The sequence below is a fragment of the Pituophis catenifer genome, unplaced genomic scaffold, assembly GCF_029215685.1.
Source record: "Pituophis catenifer annectens isolate HBS135680 unplaced genomic scaffold, rPitCat1.0.hap2 SCAF_2, whole genome shotgun sequence".
In the NCBI taxonomy this organism is placed as follows: Eukaryota; Metazoa; Chordata; class Lepidosauria; order Squamata; family Colubridae; genus Pituophis; species Pituophis catenifer.
In genome coordinates, this window is record NW_027256882.1 from 97,561,349 (window position 1) to 97,585,543 (window position 24,195).

General features: G+C 39.4%; 1 protein-coding gene across 1 annotated transcript in view; it reads left to right on the forward strand.

Moving 5' to 3' along the window:
- Nucleotides 1–3,359: 3,359 nt before the first annotated feature.
- The window catches only part of PDGFRB (platelet derived growth factor receptor beta), a 52,201-nt gene continuing 31,365 nt past the window's right edge, over nucleotides 3,360–24,195 (forward strand). Inside the window, exons 1-11 of the mRNA XM_070933875.1 lie at nucleotides 3,360–3,430; nucleotides 8,287–8,562; nucleotides 10,309–10,575; nucleotides 11,907–12,049; nucleotides 14,010–14,184; nucleotides 16,231–16,423; nucleotides 16,906–17,021; nucleotides 19,919–20,045; nucleotides 21,187–21,392; nucleotides 21,964–22,058; nucleotides 22,720–22,852. Of these exons, the coding sequence (XP_070789976.1) occupies nucleotides 3,379–3,430; nucleotides 8,287–8,562; nucleotides 10,309–10,575; nucleotides 11,907–12,049; nucleotides 14,010–14,184; nucleotides 16,231–16,423; nucleotides 16,906–17,021; nucleotides 19,919–20,045; nucleotides 21,187–21,392; nucleotides 21,964–22,058; nucleotides 22,720–22,852 (1,783 nt within the window). The 5' untranslated portion in view covers nucleotides 3,360–3,378. The remainder of the gene's footprint in view (nucleotides 3,431–8,286; nucleotides 8,563–10,308; nucleotides 10,576–11,906; nucleotides 12,050–14,009; nucleotides 14,185–16,230; nucleotides 16,424–16,905; nucleotides 17,022–19,918; nucleotides 20,046–21,186; nucleotides 21,393–21,963; nucleotides 22,059–22,719; nucleotides 22,853–24,195) is intronic.

The following is a 24,195-nucleotide window of genomic DNA, read 5'->3' on the forward strand; positions in this document are numbered from 1 at the left end:
CATGCCACCACTCCATCCCTTTGGGGTATCTAGAAAATGGGTGTGATGTGTGTTGTGACTCCATGATGTTGCTGATATCAGCTTCATCACCCCTTGCCCCACTGTGGATATGGATAGTCCCTGGCATGATGCCATCTTTTGCAATTTGCATAATCTCTAAATTTATTACAGCAAAAAGGTTGGAGCATGTAGAAACTGTCCGCAGCTCCTTCTGGGGATCATCCAGCTACTCCTCTGGAAACAAGAACTTTTTGCCTTTAAATCCAAAATGCTGTAAGTCCTACTGGCCTTTCCAGTGTTTCTCATTCCAGGCTTTCGCATTTGATGCATCTGCATAATAATGATCAGCACAGTTGGAACAGATGTTTAAAACATATTAGAGTAGATAGTAATAGGAATTCATGATCAATAGCATACTTTCCGTTTACTCTACATTCTCATCTCTTTGCTTGGATTGAAAAGATAGTTTGTTTCATAATTTTCAGAGAGTCATAGCAGTGAAAATATTTTTCAATATACCATCAATAATAGTAGTATTGATGGTAACTAGATCTGTCAATGCACAGATAAACTTTATATCCCCTTCCATGTCTGAGTTTGAAATGAAGCTTTAAAGGTTTTTAATTATCTTTAATTATAATTAAAGGTTTTTAATTATAGGGAGATGTGAAAAAAGATAGATAGATAGATAGATAGATAGATAGATAGATAGATAGATAGATAGATAGATAAGAATTAACAGGATGTTTTTCATGTGGAACAGGGGTGTCAAATTGGATTTCTTCGAAGGCCGGATCAGCATTGTAGTTCTCCTCTATGGGCCGGGAGGGGCAGGGGGTAGACGGGACGGATGCCTCCTGCAGCATCCTGCCGTGCAGCCCACTTTCCCAAACCCCCACCCCCACCCCCTACCCCATGGCCCATTTTCAGCCTCCCCGGCCTCCAGCAGAGGCAGCCAAACCGTGGGCCCGTCCTTTGATATTTCCAGGTCAGCCCCGCAGGCCGGATTTAAGCACCCGCTGACCAGATCCGGCCTGCTGGCCTTAAGTTTGACACCCCTGATGTAGAAGCATTTGTACCCTCCATTACATTTGTACAGTTTTTAGGCTGCCAATAGAAGTTGTGGTTCAATGCAAAGGGAATATAGTTTTTCTTTACAGAATCTACATAGAGCCTTGCAACCCTACTGTATTTCTAGATTTGCATATGAAACTCTGTTGAGAAGGCAAATAAATGTGCTTAAGGATCTGGAATACCAGGAGCTATCAATATTATCAGATGATCACTATTAGGAGGTGCTTAAGATCTGAAATACCAGAATAGTTCCTCAATCTCCTCCAATTCTCCTCCTAATTGTTTGACTGTTTCCAGCATTTTGTGGGATGATTTCCAGCATAGTCTCCTCCTTAACTCCCTCCATTGTTTGGCTGATTTCCAGCATAGTCTCCTCCAACTCTCCTCCTATTTGTTTGGCTGTTTCCAGCATTTTGAATTAATTTCAACGTATTTCCACCGTCTCAAACTCTTATCTAGTTGGTATCCATCCCACAAATCAACTAAATAGTTGGTGTTTTGGAGGGGATCAAGCTGAGAATTAATCAAATAGAACAAGCTGGAAAATAGTTAAATATTAGAGGGAGATATAGTGGAAAATATATTAGAAATTGGAGTAAATAAAATATGCCTTTGTGAGAAATCTGTGTAATATGTAAACTGGGAGAAAAAAAAACTAAGGTAAACTGATTTGAGGATAAGGGTCAAAGGATTAAAATTAAACAAAATGTTGTTTTATAAAATATAATAAAAATGGAGTGGTATTGAATTGAAACTAAGAATAAATGGTGATAAAATTGTAAGGTAAACACTTAACAAGAGGTTAGAATATTGTAAAAATTATTTTGATATGATTTGTATAAGACATAAGGTAAAGAAGAATAAAAATATGTTTAGAATTGTTATGCAGATGTAAAAATGAGTGAAAGTGAATTTGAAACTAATTTTGGATAGATATAATGGATTTATATAGATGAAAATGTTAAATTTGAGGTAAAATTGGTTTTTTCTTAAGTTTTGAATTTCTTTTTTATCTTCTTTTTTTTTCTTTTTTTGTTTATTTATAAAAGATGTAATGGAAATTGTGAGTTGAACTTGTGAAAGGAATATAAGTGTGGTAACCATCTATGACCGGATTGAGATTTTTGCTCTTGAAAATTATGTTTTTATGTTTAAATTTGAAAAAATAAATAAAAAATATTTACAAACAAAAAAGATCTGAAATACCAGGAGCTATCAATATTATCAGATGATAGTATCACAAGTTCTTTATCACACTCTCTTCAAAAGTAAATATAGTTGCAAAACAGTTTGCTAGAATGTTGCATTTTTTTCTCCAAATCCTTTTTCTGTTGAAATGATACAGGCCCCAGCCTTAAGAATTTGACTGTACCTGAGAAGGCAGTCTGCTCAATCTAGTTTCTCGGTGCTCAATTTTTCACTTATAAAAAGGAAATAGAACTTACATATGCCACAAATATAATTTACTTATGGGCACTTTGCAAATATGAGCATACTCACATAAACACACTGTTTCAAAGACAAGAAAAAGGACTTCAGAGCATGCTCTGGAACACTTCTTTATCTCCAAGTTCAAAGCATTGGTTGTCATCCATCTAGAGAAGATGTGTGGAATTCGGGATATGAATCACTACATACAAAAAAGAAAAAAAAAGTAACATATAGTGGTTTTCATAGATATATACCTCATTCAGCTGCTATGTCCAAATTGTAAAGTAAATTGACCCCAGATGACGTAAGAAATTATGAAAAGTAGTCACAAGATGCTTCTTATCTTATTACATTGGGATGTTGTGGTTATGATTCAGTGCCAGCATTTTTCCAAAACTAAAGTCATGCAGTCATCAGTAATGGCTTCAAGCTGCTGCTTGGATTTTGTGACTTCTTCCCACAACAATGAACTCTAAGCCCTATTAAACCAATATTGTTAAGAGAGTAAGAAGCAAGAGACATCCTCTATTTTTTTTTAACCAGTACCAAGCCCAAAGATTTGCATTGTGGAGACACTTGGCACCAATACTGATTGTTCAAATTAAAGTCAAAGTTAGGGTTAGGCTTGAATTTCCTTCACCCATTGCTTTTCTCCATTAAAGCAGATAGTCACTACCTTGGCTGCCATACACAACCCCAAAGAAAGGAACAGATTAGACATTTGTTCATTGTATTAATATGATTCTAATATATCAATATTTATTAATCTACCCTTGGCCATGGCATATACTGCTCACTCTCCAGATTCCTATGCATCACTGGTTTGGCTTTTCTTTTTACAGGGTACTGCATGAAACAGAACTGACAGCCACGATGCCTGCTTTCTTTCGGAAGATGCTAGTCTTCTTGGTCCTCTTCCTCACAAGTAAGTAAACACCTGGGCACAAATGCTTCTATGGAAAGTGTTCACAAAACTTCCATCTTGTACAGAGAGAGGCTGTGATTGGCTATCTTTCATGTAGAGAGAAAAAAGAAATTCTCCCAAATCACATTTTGTGACATTATTGTCTATATACAATTGCTTTGATACCTTCATCTTAAAAGAATAGCATTTGCCTCTTAGCTGCAACATGCAGTCATCGCTCGCACACATACTTCTGTAACTCAGGCTTACAGAATTTGTTATATTAAACAAAAGTCAACCAATTCACCGCCCGTTTAATATATATAGGTCCCATTGATTTCCATGAAAATTACTTCCATGTTGATGACCACTTTTGATTAGCCACCCTAAAGGTGTTGGTGCTGGATATAATCAATTAAAGCTGGAGTCCAAGGATAGAAGCCCTGCTGTATATGCAAACCATTTGTGCATTTGCACCGGACAGGCAGAGTTTTCTGGACTACTGCTTTAGAAGCTTCCCTAGCCCTGAGGATAGGAAGGTTAATGCCTCAAGAAAAAAAAAAAAAGCTGAAAAAAAGCCCTGTTTATATGTTGAAATAATACTTTTCTTCTCTGGATCGAATTCAGCTGATAATACTGTGCTTTGTTTCAGTAGGAACATGAATATTGTTTCAAAAAGGCATTCAAACAAGTGGTTTGTACACCATCCCCACTTTTACCTTGTATAGTCTGGTTTTCTTTTTCTAATTGCAGTATGTTTTACTAAAGATGAGTCTGGGATCATCAATGTAAACCTTCTCAGCTGACTTCTACATCTTTAGCAGGTGTTTTAATGAGTATAAGGCAAAAGCAGATGCAGGTTACCCTATCAAAAAATACTCCTCTGAAACTTCCATCTTCTCAGATGACAAACCTGGGATTCATTAGGTGCAGGGGGAGGGGGGAGGGGGGGAGGGGAGGGAAAGCCTCGGTGGTGCAGCAGACTAAGTGTTGTTAAGTGTTAGCACTTAGCTGCCAGCTGCCTGCAATTAGTGCCGTTCAAATCTCACCAGGCTCAAGGTTGACTCAGCCTTCCATCCTTTTGAGGTAAGTAAATTGAGGACCTGGATTGTGGGGGCAATAAGCCAGCTTTGTATAGAACACCACCGCTTGGGGGGGGGCCCGAAAGCCCTAATAAGCAGGTATATACATAAAAGTATGCAGGCTATTGCTATAATGCATTGTAAGCCGCCCTGAGTCTACGGAGAAGGGCAGCATATAAATTGGATGGATAAACAAATAAATAAATAAATGCCTCAGTTTAGTTTGAACTCTTATTAGTTTTTTTCAGCCTTCTCCTTTTCCTTCTCTCAAAAGAAGGGAAGAAAGAGCAGTTGGGTACTGGCAGGCCACAGACACATTGCAGTTCATGAGTTGGGATCATTTTTGGAGCCTGAAAGTTGCATGGGTTTCCTGCAGTGGTCTGTTAAATAAACAGAAAGACTTAAGGCAGCTAGAGAAGCCGTCTCAGAGACATCCTTGAGGCCGGGGACTCACAAAATAAGGATGCAGAACCTTGGCATCAAATGAATCAACATGACAGTTTCCAGTTTCCAAGAGTTCTGCAACCATTGCTGTCTTAAATCCCACCCCTAAATTTTGGTGCTTAAGTTCCATTGCTTACTTTCTCTACACCCTGTTTTATTTCTGCAATAATTGTACCTTTTCATCTTTTAATTTTATAAATAAAATAACAGTCAAGAACAGGGTGAGAATTCTATGTTTGAAGAGAATATTCTGCAGACCAGTCCAAAGTCTGTTTAGATGTGGGGAAAAGTAAAAGCAAACTAGGGCATTTGTTTATTTTATAAAGGAGGAGCTCTTAATACTTCTTTGAGTTGAATTCAGAGTTTTATGGAGCAGAAGTCCACTAACTGAAAGTGTCTGAGGGAGTGAACGTGAAGGGAATGAAGGGAATGGCAAATCCTGTGGTCCAAAAGGAAGGAAATCAGGATCGGAGGGCGAAGACCATCTTGTGGGCTCTTGGGCATGGGAACACATAACAGTGGTGACGGGCATGGGTTGCTATGGGAGCCATAGGACAGGCCATTTCAGCAGAAGATGCCACCAATGCTTAGTACCAGTGGCATGTTCTTGTGCTCTGAGCTCACTCCCAGCCCCTGGAAATCCTTGGAGGCCTTGTGGTTTAGCTGCTGGTGGTGAATGCCAGGATAGTAGTAAGGCTCTCCTCATCCAAGACCTTATTGAGAAGGAGCGCACACATCACTGAGACCTGGCAGACTCCAGAAGAGAGTAGCTCCGCTTTCAGGTGGGTTAGGGCAGGAGAAGAAGGGTGGCATTAACCATTTGAGAATCTCTTTTGGCCTTCAGGAGCCTTGCTTCCCAAGTTGGCTGGGAAACCTGGAAAGCTGGGCTTATGGGACTTTTTCTGGAAGCTGAGCTCATCAGATCAGGTGGGAGTGTTGCCTACTGTACCAGCCTCCCTGGTGCATAACAGTCTCCCTGCCTGAGCTGCTGGAGGCCATCTCAGGGTTAGTGGTAGAGTTTCCCAGGCTTATGGTCCTGGGGAACTTCAATCTGCCATCTGTGGGTATGGCCTTGGAAGGGGACCAGGAGATCATGACTACTATAGCAGCCATGGGCCTAATCCAAATCATCTCAAGTCCAACTCGGGACAGTAATCACATGCCAGATATGATTTGCTTGTTGGAGCAATGGCAACATGATTAGTGGAGAACAATCTGTTGGTATCCTCCTTGTCATGGGGAGATCATGCCCTGTTGGCCTTCAGATTCTCTTATGCTGTTCTCTCCACAGGGAGGCCAGACCCATTCCAGCAATCTGTCCCTGGCAACTAATGGCAACAAAATGGCTTCCAGAGGGAACTGGGGAATATCAGGGAGTGGGAGTGTCTGCATGTTCCTGCCAAAGCTCTGATAACATCCTATAATCAAAGGGCAGCCAAGGTTTTGGATAGGATCATGCCTGTGTGACCTCTCTTGACCCATCAGTCCTAACTCTTCCCATGGTTCATGGAGCAGGTGAAGGTTCAGAAAAGTGTTAAAACACACCTAGAGTATCACTGGAAGAAAATGAAAGAGGATTCCAACTAGATACCACTTAGAGCTGCTTGTGGTGGTAATAGTGGAAAAACATTACTATTTTTCCATCATTATTGCATCCTCAGAGTGTCCTCCAGCTGGCAGTCCCTCATGGGATAGGAGAGTTCTGGTGATCATCTTTAGGAACGCACCAAGGAACCTGTTCAACACCTGACAGACAAAATCACTTGGGTTCGTTCCCAGTTGGAATCCATACGTGGTGCAGATCCATGTGAGATACCTGAGGAAAGATCTTGTACAGTTATCTGAGAATAGTGCAAATGCTGTTGGACTTGACAAAGTGGGCAGAGTCTTCAAGGCCATCAGTGCAACCATCTACTGTATCAATTAGAACTTGTCCCTCCTGGTTGATGAAAGTTTCCAGGATGTGACAGCTAGTTGTGTTCAGGCAGTGATAAATTCTTCACTGCACATGAATCTTATAACTACAACTCTCTAAAGTTACTCTGTGAACTTACAACTCTGTGAAGTTACTTATTGTGAGGACCTCTGACCAGATGTGTGCATCTGAGCAAGTGTAGTCTTAAAAACAGCAGTAATTTGAAAACAGCAGTAATTCATACTTGGTAGGTGCTTATGAGATTGCAATTTTATTTTTAGGATGTTTTGTTCATTCAACACTTCTTTTGCAGCTATTTTTCCATGGGACTTTTTAAAAGTTTGGGCACTATCCTATTTGTATGAAAATTGCTATCTTACATGGACAGATTGCTAGTCTAGTCTTTAGTTTAGCTCTTCAGGCTGAAATTAGGTGGCCGACTCAGCTGGTATGTTCTGAGCTGCCCCTCTATCAGCCCCCTCTTCCACAAAGACCCTGCAGGAGAAGGGCAGTATGGACAACTGTTGGATCTGCCTGAGTGAGAGCTGTGGATCATAAACATGATACTTTTGGTGTGTCCCTATATAATAGTTAAATGTTCCTATTGAACTTCATACTAAGATGGCAGATTCAGCTTTTTGTGGTGATGATGACTGAACTAGGCAGGAGATTGTAGTCTGCAAGGAAAAAGAGGTCTTGGATAAGGAAGGGTTGCAGGTGTTGCAAATCAGCAATATGGTGAGTAGGTTATCTAAAAAGAGAAGCCTTCTTCTGGTTGGTGACTCAACTGTAAAGAGTGTCTTTAGGAAAGGATATGGAAGTTTTGAAAGAGGTGAGTTGTTGCCAGCAGAGAAAAGAAGCACATTGTTGAGATTTGTAGGAAGCAATTCAGGAAAATGCTTTCTACTGTATCATTTCCCATGGATTTCCTGGCAATTTTCATTTTCATTTCACATCCTTAGCTTGTTTAGATTTCTTCAACACAAATCACAGCAGACACTTCAGTAACAGGGGTCAAAATTAATGGGTCAGAATATGCCATGTTCTAGGAAGGAAAAAAAAATCCTTATTACACTGGAGTTTTCCAGTTGTTCTGTACACAATGCCTGAATTATACTCACATCATGCAATTACTCATAATTTATTGTTCTGCCGGAGACCAATCTCAGGCTCTTCCTAGAAGGAAAAGGCATTAGATGAAAACAAGACCCTTTCATTCATGGCAATGAATTCGTTTTTAGTCAAATATCTTGACTGGCTGGCCTCTAGCCCCTGCCTCCAAATGGAAAATGATTTTGCTTTTCAAGCAGTTCAAATGTTTAGATTTTACAGTTGCTTGGTTTTTATCCTTGTCCTTACATTCATCTCTGTACATTCTTCCGCTATCCTTTATGTTCTGTCTCTTGCTCATTTGATTTCCAAATGGTTTCTTAAAGGTGCGAAAGAAATCAGCTCCCTGGAAATTACTCCCAGTGCCCACGAAGTTGTCCTCAATCTCTACACTGATTTTACCTTGAAATGTTCAGGCCACGATGAGGTTAACTGGGAAACAGACAACAAGCATACCAAATTAGACACTGTGCTGGAGAAAAGGGGCACCATTTTTACCAACACCCTCACTTTAAGGAACTTGACTGGTTTGAACACAGGTGAATATTTCTGTACCAGCAATCAACCCCTGGATGGAAAGGCCATCTACATTTTTGTGCCAGGTAATGGCGATTGCACAACTTTGATACTTCTAATCCTGTAATTTATGCTTCATGTGTATGCAGGTATTTGGTTCTGTGGAATGAACAGAAAGTTCAGAAGAAAAAAAAACAAGGGGACTCTGTTCTAGATGCAAACATGGCTTATTTCCAGATAACTCAGTCAAATTTACATATTTTCCAGGTCACACTACTTTTCCTAGAATATTAATGATACAGTATTTGCTTCTTCCTACTATCATCTCTACCTGCTAGGGAGGACCTTCAAAAGTTGAAGTAGGATGTCTAGATGTAAATATCCTTTTTTGTTTTTCATATACTATATACCAGTGATGGCTAACCTTTTTGCCATTGGGGGCCAGGAGTGGGGGAGGTTGTTTTGCGTGCGCGTGTCCACATCCATAGTTCTATGCGCCCTGCCCCCATGCATGTGCGTGTGCCCGCCCACCCACCCCCGTTCCTCCGCACCTGGCACATGATGGCATGGTAGGCCCAGTTTATTGCTCTCAGCAGCCTCCAGACCCTTTCTAGGAGTCTGGGGAAGGCGAAAACAGCCTCCCCCATCCCCTCCAGAGACCCTCTGGAGGCCAGAAATGGCCCGTTAGCCAACTTCTGGTGGGACCGGAAGGCCCGTTTTTGCTGTTCCCAACCTCTAGAGCCTTTCTAGGAGTCGGATAGGGTTAGCAAATGGGCCGTTTCCAGCTTCTGGAGGACCTCCGGGGGGGGAGCCGTTTTTGCCCTTCCCAGGGCTCCTAGAAAGGCTCTGGAGGCTGGGGACAGCAAAAAACAGGCCTTCAGGTCCCACCGGAAGTTGGCAAATGGGCCGTTTCCATCTCCAGGGGGGGTGGGAAGGCCATTTTCACCCACCCCAGACTCCTAGAAAGCCTCCTGGAGGCTGGGAAGAGAAAAAAACAGGCCTTCCCCACCCCCCGAGGTTCTCTGGAGACAGGAAACAGCCTGTTTCCCTACTTCTGGTTGGCCCAGAAGGCCCAAAAATCAGCTGGTGGAGCTGAGCTCACGTGCCCACCAATATGGCTACGCATGCCATAGGTTCGCCATCAAAGCTGTATATCTTAAGTACTACCTACTTTTGAGCTTTGGCTGTGGCCACCAATGTAATGCAGAACCTAACAAATTTTGTCTGTAAGAATAAAGACTTTGAAATGGAGGCAAAAATCCTGTTTCTCCTTTAAACCGATCTATGCTGTCAATACAGGGTTAATACACAGGGTTTTTTCTTTGAGATAAATTCCTCTGCTGCCTCCATATATAAAAGTTACAACCTTGCGGCCTATTTAAAACCAATACCTATCATATCAGCTGTGGAGATGTACATATATATGCACTCATACATTTATACACATGCTAAACCCCAATACACACACACATCTATTATACTGTGGAACAGTGTAATAGAGAAGAACCAAGCCACATCCCTCTGCAGAGAAAACATCATCATTGCCTTTCTCCTCCACATTCCATATTGAGCTGCTCTGGTCATAAGTGTATTCCTTGTTGCATCTAGGACAGAGGTCTCCAATCTTGGCAACTTTAAGACTTATGGACTTCAACTCAGCTTTGCTGGCTGAGGAATTCTGGGACTTGAAGTCTACAAGTCTTAAAGTTGCCAAGGTTGGAGAAACCTGATTTAGGAGGCTGTTTGAGGTAACCAATCTATCTTCAGTCTTTGTGATTTAGATACCTCCCTAGTCGATGACAAAACCAGCTTCTTTCCATTCTTCTTCATAGATCTCTCCATGCCTTTCCTACCAAGCACCCAGGAAGACACCTTTGTGTTCAGCACAGGCTTTGTTGAAGTCATTATTCCTTGCCGTGTGACAAACCCCAATGCCACGGTCTCTCTTCATGAAAAGAGGGTTAATGATCCAGTCCCTGGAATGTATTTTCCACAGCAAGGCTTTAAAGGACAGTTTGAAGACAAAGCCTATATCTGCAAGGCAACGATAGAAGATGAAGAGTTTGAGTCTGAAACATTCTATGTCTACAATATCGAAGGTGAATCTTGGCTCAATGTTTACACGTTTTCACTATTATAGGTTTAGCCAGTGTGTGGAGCAGAAAGGATCCTCTGAATGAAAACAAGACATCATCCTAGATAGAGGTGCATTAGGAATAGCACTTAGACTTATATACTGCTTCACAGTGCTTTACAGCCCTCTCTAAGCAGTTTACAGAGTCAGTACATTGCCCCCAACAATCTGGGTCCTCATTTTACTGACCTTGGAAGAATGGAAGGCTGAGTCAACCTTGAGCCAATCAGAATCGAACTGCTGGCAGTCAGCAGAATTGGCTTGCAATATTGTATTCTAATCACTGTATCACCCAGCAATGGGAATGCTACACAGAAGAGAAGCCCTATTTTTTTAAAAAAAAAGCTTGTGCTCATCTGAAAAAGACGAAAGAGCAGATTCTGCTCATTGCTTCCTGGCATCATTCTGGTGGGTGGAATTGATAAATCTTGTATATCTGCTTTATTAAAAATCTTGAGCAAGCTTTTCAAAGAGATCCATCTTGTATTTCCTTTGGGGAAAAATACCTCTGTTTTCAGTGAGAACACATTCATTAAACAACTGAGAAGTGAATAGGTTGTAGCGGAAGCTACATCATTAGTTGCCAAAATAATGGGCTACTCTTTGGCACTTGAGCAGGGCTGATATGTCTGTTATAGTAGGCTGATCTGTTTGATCTGAGCTATAATATTTAAGTTGCTTTGCACATTTGTCTGATTATTATAATGTGAATTTATCTTTCTGACTATCTTTCAGCCTGAAGTTGAGGGAATGGTCATGTCAGGTCACCTTGTTGATTTGCCAGAGCAGAAACATAATCAGATCTCCATTGTGATTAAGTTCAATGATAGGCCAAGGCCTTTGCCCTGTTCTCCACAAGATTTTAAGATTTTTAGGCTCTAATAGAAGAGAACGTATCTACCTCAGGGTTGAACTATGGAGTCCTTGGTGCTCTCTGAGCTTCGTTGTTTGCTTGCAGACATTTTATTACCCAGATAAGTAACATCATCAGCCTGAGGGTGTTACCTAGTTGAGTAATGAAACATCTGCAAGCAAACAATTAAACCCAGAGAGCATCAAGAACTCCACTTTAGGGGCTCTTGTTGTAGTTCCATACTGGGCTAATTATTATTCACTGTTAATATCTTATGCTTTATTAATATTGAAGTTCTCAAATTGTCCATGCAGTGAAACCCACAGAAAATTTTCTCACTCTGAGACAGCAGCATATTGATTGAGCTTGCTGCAATTGTTTTTTTCATAGAAGTTGCTGTGAGCTAACTTTCTTCCCTATTCACTAGTTTTGTTCTTTTACAGTTTCTTCCACTCCTACATCCTTCATCAATGTTTCTATCAGTGCGGTGCAAACTATTTTGAAACAAGGTGAAAATATCATTGTGACATGTACCGTAAGAGGCATTGAGTTGATCAGTTATATCTGGAGTTATCCTGGACAGATGGTAAGCAAATAGATATGGATCTTTGTGTGAGTGTTTGCATTTGTGTCTGTGTTTTCTAATTCCCACAACACTATCTTATGCCCTAGGATATCAAACCATGTAATAGGGCTGTATTACTATTATTTATCCTTATCTTTCTAAATATCTTTCTAAATATATATCTTTCTACCTATTCCTTTGGCATCATATGACTATCACTTTGTTGTTATGATTTGTGCTGGTTATTTTATTTAGTATCTTACTGCTATCATTGAGTGTTATATCTTATGATTCATGATAATTGGATTATGATTGTGATCATGATTTATCACCTGATGCTTGTATGTACACTGAGAGCTTATGCACCAGAGACAAATTCCTTGTGTGTCCAATCACACTTGGCCAATAAAGAATTCTATTCTAATCATAGGAAATAAAATAGACTCTGAGATATCTTCTCTAAAGAAGTATGCTTACACATTACTGCAAAATGGCAATTAAATATTTGGTCCTCTAAGCAAAACAAAGACATTTCCTTTCTTAATTATTACAGAAATAACTACAGATGTTCTTTCCTAATGACAATAAAGCCAAAATGACAAAATGTGTATTGTGTATACTCTACCAAATCCATTCATGTTGGCCCCACCATAGGAAGAGCCTAATCAGTTGTTGGTGTTAATTATATTTATGCACTTAAATAATGGTCAATTATACAGGAATAGTCCAATAAGTAGCTTGGCCTCAGCTATGTAAGTATTTACTATATATGCTATTGTGAACATTTTGAATTGGCTTCAGAAAACAGCTAGCAAGAAGTGAAGCTATTTCAACAGGTGAGTTATTATGGACAACCAGAATGCTTCTGCATTCTGACCAACAACAATTTCTGGATGCACTTTCAAGCACTGACTAAACAACAGCTTTACAATTCACCAACCTTGAGATTATCACATGACTTGCCCAAACTAGGTCTTTCTCCTTTAGGTAGGAGTGAACCTGGATTATTGGCAATCTCTGATAAAAGGCCCTCCCTGTCATTGAAGTTATGTGACTGTCCAGCATGAGTGCTAGATCCAAGAGAGCCCCCATATCTTTAAAGGAGAATGCTTTAAGGCAGGGTTGTCAAATTCAAGGCCCGTGGGCTGGCCCTCGCCCTTGGGGTGCTTAAATCTGGCCCACAGGGCCTCCCTGGAAACAGCGAACCCACCTGGGGTTCCTCTGCCAGTGAAAAGGAGCATGTTTTCGCTGGCAGAATGCTTGGGCCACCACAGGCACCCTCAACACGAGTGACGTCAAGCTGGCCAGCCCTCCCCCAGCCACACACCCCTGCCCGCCAGAAGTCAAACACAACCCTGATGAGGCCCCTCAATGAAATCGAGTTTGACACCCCTGCTTTAAGGCATATCTTCCAAATCCTAAAGCTCAGTTCCAGAAATCAGCAGCATCTTTCTCAGTATTTAATTTAGCTCTGTCACTCTGCAAATTATTTTGCAATTCAGAGACTTTTTTTTCCCTTCACTTCTCCTCTGTGTATCTGAGATTGTTGATACGACAAAGCAGTATTCCACCGATATTTTCTGCTGCAACTCATGTTTGTTTTTAAAACTAACATGGAAGCTGAGAAAGATGTGCATTTTATCATCCAGAGTAGCAGATTTATATTTTTATTACTATCAAATATCCTCATCGAAGAAGTGTTCTACAAAAGAGAATTAGCCTCCTGCTTCTTGAGGAGAGAAAAGGTATACTGCAACTTTTATCATATATAGTTCAGGTTTGCTATTGGTATGTTTTCTCCTGAAATCTTACGTGTCACACGTGCCATCGGACACTCTACTAACAAGAGAGGAACAATTGTCATATTTTCACAGTAAAGAAAATACATTAAATGAAAGCATTTCATCATTTGAGACAGCATATGGTTATGTTCCTTGTTGTTTGAGCTTTGGAAACTCAGTATTACTTCCTCTTTTTACAGGTAGGCAAGGAAGTAGAACCCGTGACACATATCGTTCCAGGAGTCAAACATCATACTAATTCCATCCTAACCATTCCAAATGCAGACTTTGATGATCAAGGTCTATATGTATGTGAGACCACAGATACATATTTTGGACAAAAAGAAGAAAAAAGTATCTTTATCAGAGTGATTGGTATGTTGGGTGAAATCTTTTTCTTTATCACCAAGTTGATACTCTTCCTGAAATAACTTTTACGCCTTTAGGCATTTCAGTAGTATACATAGTGCTGATTTTCATAGGCAACATTGGAAAACAAATCCCTTTTAATTCATTTCAATTGAAAAATAATAATACAGGTAGTCCCCTACTTACAACAGTTCATTTAGTGACCATTCATACTTACAACAGCACTGAAAAAAGGGATTTATGACCACTTTTCACACTTACAACAGTGGTAGGTTGCCTCCGGTTCACACTGGTTCTATAGAACCGGTAGTAAAACCGGCAGGAGGCTCCGCCCACTGACCCCGATGTCATCAAAATGCATGCACGCGCGGCCCCGTTGCGAACCGGTAGTAAAGGTAAGTAGAACTCACCCCTGACTTACAACCTTTGCAGCATCCCCATGGTCACATGATCAAAACTCAGATGCTTGGCAATTGGTTCATATTTATGACAGTTGCAGTGTCCTAGGGTCATGTGGTCCGCTTTTGCGACCTTCCGTCAAGCAAAGTCAATGGGGAAGCCAGACTCACTTAACAGACTAACTTAACAATTGCAGTGATTCACTTAACAAAAGTGGCAAGAAAAGTCATAAAAAGGGGCAAAATTCACTTAACAAATGTTTCACTTAGCAACATAAATTTCGGACTCAACTGTGGTCATAAGTCGAGAACTACCTGTAATGTGTAAATCAGTTTACCAGTATCATTTTATTTTGTTTAAGAAATGCACATTTGTCATAAGACTCTAAACAAAACTACAAGGCATCTCTTATATTTTGCTCAAGATGTCAACTTTTTTTTCCCCAGGAAAAAACATAGATTGCCTAAGTGGCACAGGAGGTTTTTTTTATTATTATTAAACTGGGATTGTGTTCCAGACTCTGGTTTCTTTCACAAAACTTTATGTGATAGATATGCCAAGTTTCAGCTCAAATTGCTCACAAAAATAGCAAAGCAGTATTTTCTTTATTAGTTGCCTGATAGTTTTGTTCATTCAGAAACTGAGAAATATTTGCTTGCAAAGTTTCTCAAAATAATGCTTCATGTTAAAGGGGAACTAAAGAAAATCAAGGAATTCCTAGGCAAAATTGCCTAACGTTTTGATGCATTTTGGTTATTTCCATAGAGAGGAACTTCTGTTTCAAAACAGTTGCTCTCTCTCTCTGAAAAAAGCAAGCCACCAAAAATAAAAACAACCTATTTTGCAGATCCGCCTGTCCCCTGCTAAAGAGCAAGGGATTTTTTTTTTCTAGCCTCCAAGAAAGAAAACAGATATTCCAGGTTTTCTAATACAACTCACCTTGGACCAATCCAACACTGTAAGGAGGAGGTAACAAAAAGGATTCTCAAACTTTCTGTGCTTTATACCTCATTAAAAAAAAGAAGGTAGTGTGACAGTACACTACAAAGCAGGGGTGAAATTCAAAATTTTTCCCTAACGGTTCTGTGGGCGTAGCTTGGTGGGAGTGGCAGGGGAAGGATATTGCAAAATCTCCATTCCCATCCCACTCTGGAGCCAGTCAGAGGTGGTATTTGCTGGTTCTCCAAACTAATCAAAATTTCAGCTACAGGTTCTTCAGAACCTGTTAGAACCTGCTGGATTTCACCTCTGCTACAAAGCAGTGATAAGTGATTTCTGTTCTGTGATCAGTTAAAATAAAATTTTAAAAAGAATCCTCTAACATTTATAGCATTAAGTTAACTAGTAATGCTATTCACTGAACCATGACCTTTCTTCACACAAGTTGTCACTTTATTTTTTTCATTTTTTAAAAAAGCTTAATTGCAGAAAGGCTAAGTCCAGGTTACAGTGTTTATAAATTAGAATAGTAATGTTAAGATTCAAGTTGAAATTCTTTCTTTAAAACACATAGTTTTATGCTGCTTATTAAAATAGTCAATTTGTGCTAAAACAGAGAACCAATTAACTATCCTCATCATTAACTCACATTGTGAAACAAAAAAAATAATATAGGTCCATTTTTGTCTTTTCGATTTACCCTTTCTGATCTAGAGCGTGGCTTTGTGACTTTTCACACTGTTCTGAATGAGACCGTATTTGCAGAACTCCACAAAAGTCACACCTTTTTGATACAGATCGAAGCCTATCCAACTCCAACCATCATCTGGTTTCAGAATAACAAGCCCCTGACTTCTGAGAGCAACAGTGATTTTGCTATCAACAGCAGGAATTTGTCAGAAACCAGGTAAACTGTTTCATCTCAATATTTTAGTATATGCAGCGTTAAGCCATCTATTATTTTTAATTGATATATTGTATACATCATAGATGGGGATCTATCCTCCCTTATTAAGAAAAATCTTCTATCACTAATGGATTTTATAAAACTTTGCACCCATTTGGAAAAAGTTGATAATAGTAATAATATAAAGATAACGGAAATGTTTTTTGTTTCCCTTTCTCTGTAAGAATTAGTCCAATATAAATCAAGCATCCAGGAACTTATATTTCCTAAATCAGAAATCCGAATGGGATGGCACACTATATTTAAGCTAGTTCTCATTTAATACATGATGGCAATTCTAGTTTATCAAATATCACAATTCATTTTAATTTAACTGAGTTTCTCTCTTTGAGTGAAAATTTTTCCCCTTGAAAAGTATCATAATTTGTGCTTCCATATAAGCTCCGCTATCTCGACTGTTGTAAGATTCTTTTTTTCTCCAGGTATCAAACTACTCTGACCCTCGTAAGGGTAAAAGCAAGTGAGGGAGGTTTGTACACTGTCCGAGCATTTCACGAAGATGACTCAAAAGAGCTCTTCTTTCATTTGCAGATTAATGGTGAGCACACCTCCTTGCAATCACTCAGTTTTATTTACAGCCAAAATAATCTCTTTGCAAAGATTATACTTTATTAAATGTATCTTTATTTTAAGTCATATTTTAAATATCCAGGACAGGGCAATTAGTTTTCACTTAACTATACCAAGAGTAGGGTGAATCACCATGGGGGGGGTGCTATAACAGTTATACCGTGAGGACCTGGTCATAAGTAGGGGTTTTTTTGAGTGGGGGAGGAGTCTGCTGTAACTTTGACCAGTCGCTAAATGAGTAGTCAAGGATTACATGTATATCACATGGACTCTCATAAGACTTTTGGGAACGCAAAATGTCATGAGATTTCTTGCAAAAAGAAAAAATATAACTTTCTTCCAGAGCCAATTTTAGCACAGGATAGTCTTGGCTATCCAAAGAGAATATGTTTCCCCTTGAGCAAGGATAGTGATGGGGGAGAAAAACCACTTGTGGCTTCCTAGGCTAACCACACCCCTGCCTGGAACCTCTGTTCAAGAACTGTAGCTATTGGCTATCACTTGTCAATGTCAACGAGAGTACCCAAAGACAGTCCGCTGGCAGAAACTGGCAGAATGAAGAATAGACGTGTGTAGGGGTCTCTGATTGAGAACATAATCCTATTTCTGGCCAATGCCATCTGGAGAATCAAAGAAATTGACTGTCCTCTTTTGTTGTGGTCTTTTCAGAACCTGGAAAAGAGGAGGGCAGTTTGGAAAATGAAGCAAGCTGTGAATGTCCGCATATCCCTCCTTTATCAGCTACAGCTGAACATTAGCACGCAGTAGGGTGTCCCTGGTACACTTGCAGCTCCTTCATGCAGCTAATCAAAGGATGAGGGGAATCTTATTAAAACAAGGAGATTGAGAGGCTCCTGTCATCAGTCATGCTTTCCAAATATATTCTTATTCTCTCCTGCTTGTTCAATAAAAGCCTTGCTTCCATCAAGCGGTTGTTTGGATGATTGCAGTCTAAACAGGGAGACGTGGAGTTGGGTTCAAAGGCAAGACAGGCAGAAAATTGTAAAATCTGTATAATGGGATTTGTAGGAGAAGAATTTAGCATTGCACGATTTCCCCTTTTTAGCCAAAATGTAAACATAAATAGGAAAAATTGGAGTATTGTAGAAATGATAATAGGAAGGCCGTCTTAAAGTATCACGGCAGGAAGTAAAGGGGACATGGATTAGAAAGTAGGCCTTCTCTTGCGTAACCTCCAAATTGCAGAACATTCTGTCTGTAGAGCCTGGCTCACATTGTTTCACTGCTCAAAAAGATGCTAAAACCTTTTATTTAATATGGAAAATTATGATGTCTAAGATGATTTATGGGCCATAGTGTATTCTTTATTGCTTTTTGTTTTAATATTCCTTTTATTTTTATTGTTCTAAAATCCCAGAATCTTTGGATTGAGTGTCTTTTTTTTTTTTTTTTTGCTGGGAAAGAATGGTGGCTAATAAATAAATGGGTCATCTTATCGTCTAATGCAATTTTCATTTGACGCTGTTCTCAAGGACTTCTTATGCCTCTCGAGCAAAAAGCGTCTTCCTTTCCTAAAGCTGTCACTTTTTAGTGGGTCTTGAAATTGTCCCATTAAGGAGTAAAACAGTTTTCCATTCTTCCTTCCAAGTGCGCTGTGTGGTTGTTACTCCAGACTTTCCTTTGTCATGTGTTACTGTCCATGTCCAGCTCCCTGGCTCAAAGTTAGTAAAAGCTATCAGAAACTCAACACTGCATGTCAAGAATTTTAATGCAGGGGCATCTGTGGGGGATGAAGCAATGGGAATTTTATTTAATTTTTAAAGTAAAATTGGCAGCCACAACAGTGCAGTTGAAACGGCACCATTTTTTTTTATGAGAGTCACATGTGCAACACTACTAAATGGGCTTCAACCATAAAGTTGATGACATTTAAATGTCATCTTGACATTTAATTATTAGGATAAAGCTGCTTTAATGAGCTAAATTGCTCTCTGTCAACAGGAACTGGAGATCCTTAGTTTATCTATGATCATTTGATTAATTAAAGGATTTAATTATTTTTTTCTGGATTTCCCACAGTTTAACAATTACTTATCCTTCTACTTTTTAGCCAAAGTGATTGTGATTATAGTCAATTCATATTCACCTAAAGGGTTCTGGTTAGATTCATACAACATGCTAATCTGAAGCCTAAAAGCTACATTATGGCTTAGAATATTGTGTAAACCCAATCGTTATTACTCAAAAAACATGGTTTATGATTCAGCATACCTAGCCAATTGTTGTTTATGCAATAATTCTTAAGAAAAATCACACCTTGGCATGTTATCTTAGTGGGTATTTGCAGTGGTTCACATGAATGAAAATCATATGGCACCTTCAGTCTGCCATTTTTGTGTGTGTAGAATGGTGGAAATTTTCTCCCATTGCTATGCATGCATTAAAGTGTGTCTTCAATGCAGGACCACTGTGTGCATAACAACGAGTCTGGCTATTAGGTAATAATGTTGCCGTGTTTTCTGTGATTTAATGTGATCATTAATTTACTGACAGGCTCTGTAACTATAATGCATCATTTATTTGCAATCTTCCAAGTAGCAATATTGCTCAATAACTAGTGGTAACTGTGTATGTCACCAGAACTTTAGGGGATTTCCAAATAAAATTAATTCCAGAGATGCATGGCTATGAAACTAAAACCACTCAGTTTAAAAAATTCTAAAAAAATAGAGTATAGGATAAATGGAATATCAGTTGAGCAAGATATAGCAGTGAATTTAAACATCTCAGAAAGTATCCTTTGTACTGTATTGTTCATTTTTCAGGAAGCTTTCCCTTGCAAAAGCTGTATACCCCTATCACCAATTATTTGTTATCTCATATTCTTTTCTCCAATATAACCAGTCCCAGCTACAGTGACTGAGCTGAGAGACAGTAGCAACAAAACAAATGGTGAGCAAACAGTGATTTGTACTACAGAAGGAATGCCACAACCAGAGATTACCTGGTATACCTGTAATAATGACAAATGGTAAGGAGAACATTTGCACCAAACATATTGAGTGCTTTTGCATTTAAAGTTCTGGGTGGGGAGAACAGCAGGAAAGAACTCACCATGGGATTTTGCTGCAGACCAGTCTTTTTATAATCTCATTATATAGTACATGAGGTAAATTCAGATCTTGCTGGTTAGAGCATGATTTGAATCTCACAAGAAGTAAAATAAGCATCAAAATGTCTCAGTGCATTCATAGGTGCATGCATGTCCAGCATTCCAAGCCCCCAATTCCAGCAGGTTATCCTCCGTTTCTCCCCCCCCCCACTCTGTTTTCATTTTTTTCAATTAACCATCAACTTTCCATGGTTACTGAGCATATTCAGCCCTGTTTTGGAATGGTTCTGTTATTCCATATATTTTTGAAGGGGGAGGTGGGAGAGGTGGATGTTTACTCCCACAAACCTTCCCTGATCATCCCTGTGGTGTCACAGTGGCTGTTTTTGGCCAAAATTATTGGCCATTATGCTTTTTCCATAAATACTCTGAGAGAACTGCAGAATAATTATAAGAGTAATAGCTGCTGCTCTTTGGCTTCCCAAAAGATGCCTTGGTGGTTACCGTTCTCCGTTGCTACCCCTGCTTTATGTCCATGATCCAATATCTTTTTCCTAAGGCCTCAGTTCTGATGACCTTTCCTCATAGGATATTCCTGAATTCTTAAACATTTTGCCCCTTTCTGCACATGCAATATATTTTTTGAAATGTGGTGACCGTAGAAGTATATTTCAAGTATGGACACACTTAAGACTTTTCTTTTTATTGAAGTTTTGTTCTGTCTTTCTTCCATCATGGATACCAAGGAAACATCCAAAGAGTTCCCAAGTGCTCTCCTGTCCAACACTGCCCAGGCTACAGACCTTTTTACTTGTAGGAAGGTGGCTGAAATATATGTTTGCATGCCCCGCTCTGGGTTGAATACTTCATTCTGTAGTAGGACAGCTTGAGAAGCTAAGCATGGAGCTCCTGAATGTACAGAACCTACTTCTGGGAAAACTTTTAGTGGGACTAACCTTTAGATGCAGAGACAGAGGAATATGGTACTGTAGAGATGTAACATATTGCTCAGTATAATGGAGATAGCGGTTAAACTCTCTTTGCTTGCTTTCCAAAACAGGTGTGCGGGAGCAACTACTAAGATCCTGGGAAACACCTCAGAAGAAATGAATCTGCAAACAAATTTCACTTATGAAGATGACCGAAAAATATATGTTGTGACAAGCAAGCTCCACTTTCACAGAGTAGATGAGCCTATCTTTATCCAATGTGCAGCTCAAAATCTCCTTGGTGCACACACTCAGCAAATCACACTGGTTCCATACAGTGAGTCCTGCAATATCCATCTTATTATTTTTTGACACACATGTAGATAAGTAACAGTGTTATTTCACTGGCGTGGGCAGAAGTGGTTTTGTGTTCCCTAGCTGTGCTGTACATCGGTGATAATTATGGGTAATTTCCAGTTTAGTTTGCACCCAGCATCATCCCAGTTAGTCCCGATATTCAGATCACATCAAGCACATATGCCACTCAGCTTAGTTAGCAAAAATATAGCTTAACGCTATTTAATAAACATCAGTAAGTGTCAAAACATTTAACTAGCAAAAACATGAAAAAGGCAGGCAGAAGCAGGGAAAGAGAAATATATGAACAACAGGCAAATTTTTTTACATTATCTATCAAAAAGCACAAAAGTTTTCAAAATTACTAGCAACAATACTATGGGTAATTAGCATGGACAGACTAAAAAGGAATATGGTAACCTTGTTATTTTAAGTCTCTTTATAAACCTTGCAGGTGAAAAATGGATTAAGAATCTAAATAAGTATATTGGGGCAGCATTGGCCATAAATGTATAAGTAAATTTAGTAATTCTGTTTGTTTCTTGTTTTAGATCTACCTTTTAAAGTGATCGTTATTTCAGTAATCGTGGCTTTTGTGATTCTTATGGTTCTTTTCCTGGTGATCCTCATTTTCTTGTGGCGAAAAGTAAGAATCTGCTTTTAGCCCTTAGTGTCTCAGACTATTCAATTATCAGCTTTTAAATAATTATGCTGAATTTCAGAGAACAATTGGCTCCTGAAGCCATAGGAATAATAGCTCTAACAATGATAGTTGATTTGCTTAACTTCAATTATTATGAACTGTGAGTCTACTATGTCAAGGTTCTGAGAATAATCTGAAATGCCAATCAGAGATTACAGTACTTACAAAATTCCCCATAATGTAGGACATATATATACTTGTCTATAGGAGATAGTATTAAAGTTCAAAAGTTTGTAAAATATTTTTTATTTTTATCGCATGGAAGCTAACAAAGCTAATGGAGCTGCTTTTAAATGACTGTTTTGGGGTCCCAGTGAATGAGTGGGATTAGTTACAGGCTGTGTTATCCTTATTCAAAGACGGGTTATTTCTGTGCAGAAACTTCTGCTGATGTTGTAATGTACCACTTGAATTTCTTTAGCTCTCTTAAGGAAGGGACGGAGGCAGCACTTGGAGAAAAGCCTTTGTACGTAAAGACAGATTATAGGTTTGGGTGTGCAATAATACCTTGTGCAAATTGCACAAGGAGGAGATCTCCAGAGGGATCCTCTTCTTGCAGTGGAGTAGCCTGCCATCTTCTAACTCTTTTGTTTCTTTCTATCAGAAGCCTCGATATGAAATTCACTGGAAGGTGATTGAGTCCGTCAGCTCTGATGGGCATGAATATATCTACGTGGACCCTATGCAACTGCCTTATGATTCCAGCTGGGAGGTCCCAAGGGACAGGCTGGTTTTAGGTGAGAAGAGGAGGAGCAGGATAAGAGAGACATTTAATACATAGAAGTTAGATGCTACTGTATGACAACAGATAGCATTCTTGCAATTAAAATTAGGGTTTTTTTTAATGCAATTCTATGGGGAACAGAAAGATTTAATCTATAATGAAACCATTTTACTGATTCTTCTCTGTTAAATATGTAAATAGGGAGTGAAGCCTTGGACAAAGGTTTCACTCAGGTCCGCATCCCAGGTGAGAAAAGGCCGTAGTTTAAAATCATTGGTGCACATCAAGAACCAAGAAAACAGAGCAACCTCAGTGGGCAGGCTGCCAGACAACTCCCTTTAAAAGAGGGAGCTGTTGAGGGACTTCCAGGGTGATGTCACGGTGGTGTGGTACTGAAAAAATGGCGTTCCATTCTTTCTGACCAATTTTTGGCATCTGGAGGCCGGTAGAGGCAAGGTCTGACCCTGGAGGGGTCAGCATCTTAGACAGGATACTCTAGGGATGATGGGGAGAAGAGCGAGCCCCCTTTGTGGAAGGAGGAACCCCTTGAATTCAGTGCGAAAGAGACCAGCTGTAATGGTCGGGTCCGGAGGCATGACAGTCTGACTGAATGGTGGAGAAAGCAAAGAGTGAGAAGCAGCGAGAAGTATCAGTGGACAGTGGCAGGACAAAGTGAGATACTGGGTTGCTTCTCTAAATCGGTGGAAGCTACAAGCTGATGGACAAGTGAGTCTCCAAAGTGGGAAGACTCTGGCACCTTGGTGATGGGAGTGAAGTACTGAGAAGACGGTAAAAAGAGGAGGGTGTGTGAGCTGACGATCTGAATGAGAACTGTGTTGGAAAATTGTATTAACCAGCGAAACTGAATTTGCGGCGATGGATGTCGAGTGATTAGAGATTGTGGATCATGGAAAGTGGATAAGAAAGGAATAAGCACAAAAGTATTTTTCAATACAGACAGAGATGTTAAGGCTTGGAGAGCAAAGAGAAATGGCAGTGACTGTGCATATTAGAGGGAAGCTGACATTTTGGATCTGGAAAGCGGAGGATGGAGGAGTTTTAGACGGAACAGCGAGACTTAGAAGAACTCTTTTGAAACTGGTGAAGGACTTTGGATTGCATTTATCAGTTACCAGCCATGTATATTTACTATTTATTACTTATTACTGTGTATATTTATATTTAGTATATATTATTTAAATCATTGATGGTAACGTTTATATAACTAATATGAACTAGTAGTTATATATATATATATAAGTTATATATATAACTAATATATATAAGCCTAATACGAATTTTATAATGGGTGTATGTTTGTTTTAATCTTTCTATATATTTGATTTTAAATTGTTT